This window comes from Cherax quadricarinatus, unplaced genomic scaffold (assembly GCF_038502225.1).
Source record: "Cherax quadricarinatus isolate ZL_2023a unplaced genomic scaffold, ASM3850222v1 Contig3419, whole genome shotgun sequence".
NCBI lineage: Eukaryota > Metazoa > Arthropoda > Malacostraca > Decapoda > Parastacidae > Cherax > Cherax quadricarinatus.
The window spans coordinates 433-10,803 of NW_027198445.1; the positions used below are offsets into that span (position 1 = coordinate 433).

The 10,371-nt window shown below is 38.1% G+C and overlaps 1 protein-coding gene across 1 annotated transcript; it reads right to left on the minus strand.

The window, feature by feature from the left end:
• Positions 1-4,233: 4,233 nt before the first annotated feature.
• Positions 4,234-9,104, minus strand: LOC138852020 (uncharacterized). The gene is made up of 3 exons (XM_070081636.1): positions 8,954-9,104; positions 8,366-8,539; positions 4,234-8,068 (listed from the first exon to the last, which is right to left on the minus strand). The coding sequence occupies exons 1-3, from the start codon at positions 8,961-8,963 to the stop codon at positions 4,416-4,418; spliced, it is 3,837 nt and encodes a 1,278-aa protein (XP_069937737.1). The 5' UTR covers positions 8,964-9,104; the 3' UTR covers positions 4,234-4,415.
• Between the last annotated feature and the right edge of the window lie 1,267 nt (positions 9,105-10,371).

Consider the following 10,371-nt stretch of genomic DNA (forward strand, 5'->3'; position numbering starts at 1 on the left):
ATGATTTTCATAGTTTACAACTTTGCACTTTGTGTCATCCACTCACCATCTGGAGAAGACCCGGGCCGGAAGTACCGGCAAATCTTTAATGAATGAATGTCATCCAATTTGTGACTGATTTTCGTCACTGACGTGTTGACTTCCCAGGGAAACGTAACGAGTCATTTTACTATAACGTCAGACGTGTTAAACAGTAACTTACCCATTAACTTAATATGGACAAGTTTATGCTCAAGAAGATGTAAAATGAAGATGATTGTGGTGAGGGAGAAAAGGAAGACAAAGGTGGAAATATGAATGAAAAAGAAAGAACAGTTCCCACTTCCGGAAAAACTGGGATTTATTGGTTGTGGCGATGAAGTTAATCATACTCCAGAATGTGTTATTTGTGGTGATAACCTGGACAGTGAAGCCAGAGAAGCCAACAAATTTATAGAGACATTTCACTTAGAATCGCTGGTTATCTTGCTAACAAGCCTCGGTCATGCTTTGAGAGACTTTTAAATGAAAGACAACAGACCTGATATTTTCTAAAACAAAGTTTTTAATAAAGCTCAAGAGGCCAGCTACTTAGCAGCTAAAGATACAAAGCTTCATTCAGAAGCAGAGACACTTATTCTCACTGCTTGCAGTACCATAGTAACAACCATGTTTGGCAGTGAAGCAGAGAAAGAAGTTAAAAAGATTCCACTCTCAGATAATACAATTTAACACACGAATTCACGTGTATGTTCGTCAAGAAAAGTGAATATTTTAAACTCCAGGTAGTTGAGTCTACAGATATTGGAGGGAAGAATCAACTATTAGAAATTCATTCACTACATTAGTAATGCTAAACTAGTAAACCAGTTTTTTTGTTGTTGTTGTAAAGAGCTTGAGGAAACAAGGCGCCAATATATATTCATTACATCAAGTAAGTAGTTGGAAGCTGTTGGTTTGTCCTGGAAATACTGTGTACAGACGCTGCTGCATCAATGGTTGGTGTAATGAAATGATTTGCATCATTTGTCAAGAAAGAACACGGTGATGTCATAATACATTGTTTTCTCCATCGTGAGGTGCTGCTTGCGAGAACAATCGGCAATGAGTTGAAGGCTGTATTAGACAAAATTGTAAAAATGGTGAACTACATAAAAAGTCAGCCACTTAAATCACAATTGTTTGGCGAACTATTTGAAGTTGTGGTAAATCATGTGAATTCTCTCCACACGGAGACAAGATGGCTGTGAAGATGCAAAGTGTTGTCACGAGTGAATGAACCTAAGGGTGAGTTATTTACTTATTGTACCCAACAGTTTTGTTATAGAAAGAAACATAATTGAATCGTCTCTCTTGAAACATGACAGGAATACCGTATATAACTCAAATTATGGGTTATACAAGCTCGATGGCTATTTCGTGTGTTGCTTACAGATGATACTTGGTCTACAAAATTATCCTAATTGGGTAAAGTTCAACATTCAAGGCAGCACTGAAAATAAGTCATATTCCACTAACAAAATAAATCCTCTGAGAGATAAATTAAGAATTAGGGCTCTCAGAGTGAAGAAAAGCGAGATGGATATAAGTTCCTCACACTTTGCCATTGATTTTTAAGGATCTTGAAATACTTGCAAGCAAAATCAGTACTGTTTCCCAAACTTATGTACGGAGGACTATGACTTGTTCAGACACACATTTGTTGCATCAGTATCGAGCCCGTCGAAGCTCAGTCTCACAGAAGAAGAATTAATTGATATATTTATTGATAGGAGTCTGAAATTAATATTGTGTACATGTGAATGTATGGTACAGTAACAGCTAAACGCGTTATATAACCGTTCACAACAGACGTAGCATGATGTTTTGGTGCGTAGAAATTGGTTGAGCGTCACGAATCAATCATGAAACCACCTGGCATAATGAGCAATTCTGTGAGTTTTGTATAGCATTGTTGCTTAATATTGTGTACAATAGACTCTGCTAGATAGCTATCGAGCTTGTATAACCCATAATTTGAGTTATATATGGCATTTCTGTCATTTTCAAGAGAGGAGATTCAATTATGTTTATTTCTATGACTGAACTGTTTGGTACAATACATGGTATCGTAGGTAGTGGAGTTAAAAGATATTTGACACCTTGTGAAGAGATCCTGGGGGTGGTCCAATAGTGGAAAATATAGCCTCAACAATGCTTCAGAGTGTGTCAGTGAGAGCCCCTCATGCAGGGGACTTTCTGTTGGCTGTTCCCAACTCCAGCCGTGGCACACGCCTCATCCCACAGACCATCCGCATTGGTGTTGCCCTTAGACTTGCCGCCCCTATTCTCGCCGAACACAGGTGTATTTGTGGCAGTTAAGCAGCAGACCGATTCGGGTACCATGATCTTGTGTGCCATAAATCCGAGGGAAAAATTGCAAGACATGAGAAGGTTGATAACATAATCAAGAGGAGCCTCACAACAGCCGGATGCCCAGCAGTAAGGGAGCCACCCCAGCTATGCAGATCTGATGGCAGCCAGAAGCGTCCAGATGTTATCACCCTTCAAGCCTGGACAGATGGGAAGCAGGTGGTGTGGGACTATACAAGTGCATCTACTTTGGCTGATACCTATCTCCAATACACCAGGGAGGAAGGAGGGGCAGCTGCCAGCTTCAGGGAGTCCCAAAAGTCTAGAAAATATGGAGAACTTGCCCATCATTATACGTTTCTTCCCATAGGCTCAGAGACCCTTGGCTCATGGGGAAAGAATGCATCTAAATTCCTTAAGGAGCTTGGAAAAAGACTCATCAGGGTAACTAGGGATTCCAGGGCAGCTAGTTTTCTGTTCTAGCTGCTCAGTGCGGCTGTTCAAAGGGGTAATGCCTGCTGTATTTTGAGCACACGCCCCAGCTCTGAGTAACTGGATGAGATTTTTGCCTTATAATCAGTAACACACACGTAACAACATGTACTGAATATGCCACCTTTATATCAACAATGTATCTCTCAAATCTTCTGTACCATATTATGTAATAAAATATGCCTATTGGTAAAAAAGAATGAAATGATGGGGTGGTAGCGGAAGTGGAATATTCAAACGGCTTCAGGAAGAAATCCAAATATTCTTCCTTGAAGCCTTTTTATCCACTTCTCCGAGGCTGTGGGTCCCACAATTTACACCAGAGGTGCACCCAATCATATATATACGTATATGTAATATATATATATATATATATATAAGTAGTCAAAAATGCGGCTGAGTGGCTCCTTCCGGTTTGGGCCTTTCACTGGGCGAGGAACTTCCGGTTTAGGCGTTCCACTGAGCGCACCCTTCCGGTCTAGGACCAGCAGCTGGAGGGTCACCTTTTCACACCTAGGTGTTACTTCCGGTTTTGAACCATGACCTCGCCCTCGAGACTACCTCACCCTGGACCCCCCAACCAATACCCCCCACCCCCACGACCCCCCGCCTTGCGAACCCGCCGTCGCGCCGCGCGCCCGCGCACCCGCGCGCCCCGCCCCGCCGCCCCGCGCGCCCGCGCACCCCGCGCGCCCCGCCCCGCCGCCCCGCGCACCCCGCCCCACCCCGCGCGCCCGCCCGCGCCCCTTCGCGCCTTCTGCTGCGCCTTCTGCAGCGTCGTCCGGATCGCCCCCGCGCCTCGAATTTTTTTTTCTTATGATCTCCTTGGATCAAGGTTTTTGGATTTCTCCATCTCCTTGGATCAAGGTTTTTGGATTTCTCCATCTCCTCGGATCAAGTTTTTTGGATTCCCCCCTATGGGGTTTTCGAAAGTCTCCATCTCCTCGGATCAAGTTTTTGGATTTCCCCCCACTATGGGGTTTTCGAAATTCCTCGGATCAAGTTTTTGGAATCCCCCCTCTGGGGGTAAGCATGCTTACTACAGGTCTAAACATCTTCCCCTTATTATTTTAAAATGAACTAAAACCTTCCTCTCATTAAGTCAAATGAACTAAAAGTTTCCCCTTATTATTTTAAAATGAACTAAAAGTTTCCCCTTATTATTTTAAAATGAACTAAAAGTTTCCGCTCATTAAGTCAAATGAACTAAAAGTTTCCTCTCATTAAGTTAAATGAACTAAAAAAAGCGTTTACTCGGCGGTCAGTATTCCTCTCATTAAGTTAAATGAACTAAAAAGGACCACACATACAAGCTAAATCTTGTCGACTTACCCCTATGTCAGTGACGTCAGTATTCCTCTCATTAAGTTAAATGAACTAAAAAGGACCGCGCACACAGGTTGAATCTTGTCTACCCTTTTAGTTAATAAGGGGACATAGCAGTGACGTCACACATACAAGCTGAATCATGTCGAACTTTACCCCTACACATATACATCATAGGGAAAACATTTTCATCATCAGAAAGACACATTTCAGGATAACACTAATACACAATATTTTTTTTCATTATTTATTATACAAGCAATACATCACTCTATTCTCCTACGTTTAGATGGTGGAATATCAGGGTGTCCATAAGCCAAGGATTCATTAGTATTCAAATGATATCTTTTATCATCAAAGGCTGACAAACCTCTCTTATTAATTTTTACCGTACATATTTCACCTTTTACATTACCTATAGACTTACACGTGAATAATTCTCTATCTACATTTGATAAAACATTCTTATATCTTGCATGTGTTAATAATGGCATAAATTGCGAAGGAATACCCTTGGCTCTGCTGACATTAGTTGATCTTCCAGCAATCTTGACAGAATACATTTTAGCTTTCAGGGCTATCAACTCGCTAATATGGTTATCACACATTTCAGATTTCAATAACCCCAGCTCCCCTTTTCTACTATCATCATATAAGGGATGCTCAGGACTGAAATTTGAAAAATCCATATAACCTAACAATGGTTCACTTTTTAACTCGGTGTACAAATCTTTACATTTCAAGCTAAAAATATAGGAGTCAGTATCGGTATAAAGAAGTCTTACATCATCACCATAATGTTGTTTTAAAACTTTATACCAAAAATGATACAATTTCTTTTTAGCTATCTCAAGAATTTGAAAACCGAGATAAAGTGGTTGCTTAACTTCTAATATATCTTTATTGAATGTGCAAATCACTCTATCTTGATTTAAATGTGTGATATTTTTTAACAAAGGATCCTTACTCGCTCTAATAAATGCTTTCTCATTATTGATATATCTATATTTCTCAGCATACTTTGTAATATTCAGCAATGATTTCCCATATATGGCGTTATTAGTTAATTTGAAGGCTTTTGACTTGATAGGACATCTTGTAGCTGTTCTCTGTGCAATATTAGTTGATATGAAAGGTTCTAAAAATTTTGTCTGTGTATATTCATATATGGTATGAACCTTTTCCACCTCTAACCCAAGTTCCAGTAATAACTGTAACAATTCTAGACTGATCAAATAGTTTTTCTGAGGTAAATGACTGCCCACTAATTTCCCATTAGATTTGGGGATCTTTCTGCCTTCATTTTTCAATATAGATTCACAATAAGGAGATAACATCTCTTCTGATATATTCATATGTGATAATATTAAAGGAAGTTCATCAGTGAGTCTAGCTACCTCGGGGGATATGTGCTTGGTATCACATTCTATCCAATATCCCTTTTGACCTTCACAGGAAACATTACTTAATCCCACATCGAGGATAGCATTCTTCTCGTCATTGGATAATTTTCTGATACCATTCTGTGGAAGAGCTTCAACCATCGCACTAGCATACAAAGAATTGAAATCTAGATATAGAATATGAGTGCCCATTCCACTCTCAACATCAAAATTAGGGTTAATTAGGGGATTATCTGCTTTAGAATACTGATTAATTGCGCAGGTAAACCCACCTCTGAGATTCCTTTTAATCAAGTCATATAATTCATGGGAATATATCATATCTAATCTTACATTAGTTTTCAATAGGAATGCATCCCAACTGAATGATGGTAAACTTATATAATTACTAACGTCTAACTTATAAATATCCTTGAGTGTTTTACGCCACTCCATGAAGACATCGGCTAACAAACCAACATCTGTCTTGAGATATAACATCAAGTAATCTCCTAAAGTCTTACATTTACCCAACTCAAACACTTTCAATGCATGTTCATAATCTTCTTGGCTGATAGCGCTATTTCTCAAAGAATTAAAAAAATGATCTTTACTCGGTAATTTTGTTTCATCGAGCTTCTTTAAACTATCAATATAATCATAACACAAAATTTGTTTTCCTTTACATAATAAAGGTAAGACATCTCGAGGCACATCTTTCAGAATAGACTCTGTATATTTCAGGGATTTACCCGCCTTGATATGTTGTTCTGCTAACGTGGAAAGAGATCCATTCAATAAAGACAATGAATCCTGAAACCTAACCTTACCTATCTCTACTTTCAAGAATTTGAATCCTTGTTTCGAATGAATTTCAACGTTATATTTATCAACATTCAATTCCTTTAAAATTATTCCTAAATCATACGACATGTTATGACAAAAAAGCAATAATTTCTCTCTCTTGTCTTTACACTGCATATTACAACGTGCACAATAGGCTCCAATATAATTATTGAAATTTAAAGTATGGTCATGGTGTTTATGTTTGTCTTTGGGGTTTTTGAAGGTGTTACCACATAATTCACAAGTGTTCTGAGAATCATGCCTCATCTCATCCTCCTCTGTCATATGGATTTCATGATACTGTCTTCTAAACTTTATTTTATTCCATTCACCACTAACATTTAAAATGAAATGATTAACAGCATCCTCCCCCTTATAACTCTTTATACACACTATTTCTCCTTTGCGATCAAATATAATATAACAATAGGCAATGGCTTTATGTCGAGACTCAATTTTACCTGCTGGGAGAGTGGTGTCTAATGCACATTCGAAATCAAATACACCGATATATTCGCTGGAATGTGTATGACTAAAATTTTTAAAGTGTACTGTTGTTCCTTTCGGGGGGAATACGAGAATCTGATTGATTTTACATCCGTCTTCGTGGATATCTAACTCTTCCTGTGTATTCAACTTCATCAAACAACTATGACAGTGCTTCTTTACATCACGATCCTTCATTATCGTTCTAACATACCCGTCAAAATCTTTGATTAAAACCAAATGTCTTTCATTCAACAATAACGCGCACATAATGTCCTTATATTTCTTATTCCCCTTACGACACATAGCCATAAATGTCCTATCTTGATCCTTTCTTAATTGATAAACATATAATGACACTTTATTTTCCTTCTCTAATATACCTAACTTATCACGCGTAATGGGGAAATCATCTATAGAAGATTTTGCATGATTAAGACAACCTTTCTTAGTATTAACTGCTCTGCGAATATTTTTCCATGACATATTCTTTTTATGACATTGATAGGCAGCAAAAGCACGCAGTACACATAACCCATCATTAATCTCTGGATTAAATACATATTGGTTCCCTCGCAGTTTCTCGGGATATGCCACATATGATCCCACTCCCACTCTGAATTCTACTTTAACATATTCGATACTGAAAGATTCGATTTGATCTATGATCCAGCCAGATCCTTCCTGATCTTGCAACTCTGACTCGTATCTTTCTAATATCGTTCCCACCCATCGATCAAATACTTCAGAGATTTCCTCTTCACTTACTAACTCAAACGCTAAATTTATCACAAATTGTCCATTTTGATCATCACCCGATATGTTTTGACGTAATGTCCTTATAACTATAATTGGGTGGATTCTGAGCGACATTGCTAGAGGCGATCTATCATACATATCTCGCATCTGTTCTATAAAATAATCCCTATAAACATGTAAATACATTCTTAACTCTCTGTTATAAGTTGAAGGAACACTATATTTCCTCACTGTATGTCTACCTCTAAAATTCTGGATATATGTAATAACTTCTGGGCTCTCATCTTCACTATTATGCGTGTCAGACACGTCATGCGAGGTAGTTGCTCTCTCATCATCATTAATGGGGGCAGAAGTACCCGCACCTCCGCATTGTGAGATACCAACACTAGCACTCTCATCACCAAGCTGGGCAGTTTGATTCACAACACTACCAGGTGTATTTCCTGCAGAGGAAAAAAGCATATCCAATTCATAACCCAAAAAAATATTAAGATTTCAATGAACAGAGGAAAAAAAAGTATATCCAATTCATAACCCAAAATATTAAGATTTCAATAATATTACGTCCAGTAATGGAGGGTAAGAAGCTCACCCTTCACAATTTTTAAGATTTCAATGAACAGAGGAAAAAAAAAAGCACATCCAATTCATAACCCAAAATATTAAGATTTCAATGAATAGAACAAAAAATCTTTTCTCGAGTGACTAGCACAACAAAAGATCACAAATTGGTTACATACCTGTTTCTATAGCCTTCTTCCATAAAGCATCTACACGTGCCCACTCATTATCCAATTGCAATAACCTTTCATTGCGTTGTACACCGCCTTTCTCGATTATCAACGAACGCTGCTTTCTAATCGATAATCTTCTCTTCACCAATGCTTCCAAGTATTTCGAATATATGCTATCCCCTGTTAAGAATTTCACTTATTAACGCACTAACCCAGTAAACATTTCACTCGTATGCTTCAACAAAAATTAAACATGTAAAAAAACAAGAATTTTCTAACAATCTCCTCTTCACCAATTCACTTATTTAACCCATTTAAAAATTTCACTTATTAACGCACTAACCCAGTAAACATTTCACTCGTATGCTTCAACAAAAATTAACCCAAATTTCACTCGTATGCTTCAACAAAAATTAACCCAAATTTCACTCGTATGCTTCAACAAAAATTAACCCAAATTTCACTCGTATGCTTCAACAAAAATTAACCCAAATTTCACTCGTATGCTTCAACAAAAATTAACCCAAATTTCACTCGTATGCTTCAACAAAAATTAAACATGTAAAAAACAAGAATTTTCTAAGTACAACTTACCTTTCTCCATGTTGTGCGGTTCAGCGTTGGAAGATGAGGTCCTTTAACTTAATGAGAGGAATACTGTGGGGGGAAGATGAGGTCAGTCACGGATGATGGATGGAAGCACTGTCCTCGCTCTGAGTGTCTCATTGAGCTTATATAGGCCGCCCCCTCCCCCAACAGATGGTGTAATGCGGTTCACACCTAAGGTAGATTTAAGATAATCATGAACACCTGGGTCAACACAGGTCAGACAGACAGCATGTTGTGCGGTTCAGCGTTGGAAGATGAGGTCCTTTAACTTAATGAGAGGAAACTTTTAGTTCATTTTAAAATAATATGGGGAAGATGAGCTCAGTCACGGATAGAAGCACTGTCCTCGCTCTGAGAGTCTCATTGTGGGTCACCCCAACACATGGTGTAATGCGCTTCACACCTAAGGTAGATTAAAGATAATCATCGCCTTACCGAACACCTGGGTCAACTCAGGACAGACAGGCGCCATGTAATGCGCTTCACACCCAAGGTAGAACATATCACCTGCGTCAACTCAGGACAGACAGGCGCCATGAAATGCGGGTAACATCCAAGATAGAATATAATACCAGTATATCCTTACTGAAACACCTAGGTCAATCGTCACCCTAAAGCAACTAATTTTGGTGAGGCAATCCTGCTCCACATTAACTGTGTCCTCTTGTTGAACTAAAAGTATTATATATCTTGAAAACCCATTAAGACTTACAGTGTACAAGACGCCTCTCTATGGTAAACACCCTTTTTAGTTCATTCAACTTAAAGAGAGGAAGCTTTTAGATCATTTTAAAATAATAAGGGGAAGATGTTGAACTTGTCAACATACACATCTGCTGACGTTGATATATTTCGTTATCCATCAAGGATTATCATTGCCGGTTATTCGAATAGTGGCAAATCTTATTTCACATCAAAATTAATAAAGTTATACCACGAGAAATTTCATAACATTATAATATGTGGGGTGACATCACACCCCTTAGAACAAGATTCAGAGATAACTCATAAATTAACATTAAGTAACGATATTATCGACCCGCAGAATGTCATTGCATCACCTGATGAAAATACAATAATTATTGTTGATGATCTATTTTTAAAAGCAGGTAACAGTGAAATTATTCTCGAATGTTTTACTAAAGGTAGACATCATAATATAAGCATTATTCTGATTACTCAAAATATATTTCACGGAGGGCGATATAGTCGTACCATGGCGTTAAACGCCACGCATTTTGCTTTATTTAAAATGAGGGATCTTGGACAAGTAGAGATTCTGGGGCGACAAGTGTTCGGAAAAAATAAGGAATTTGTAAATATATATAAATCTGCTATAAAACGGTCACCCTTTGGTTATTTATTCATAGACCTTGCATTAAATACACCAGAAGCATTACAGT

Coding starts and splice junctions, on each gene's coding strand:
- LOC138852020 (XM_070081636.1), bottom strand. Junction 8,069..8,365: donor GAAGAAGGCTATAGAAACAG/GTATGTAACCAA, acceptor TTTCCTCTGCAG/GAAATACACCTGGTAGTGTT.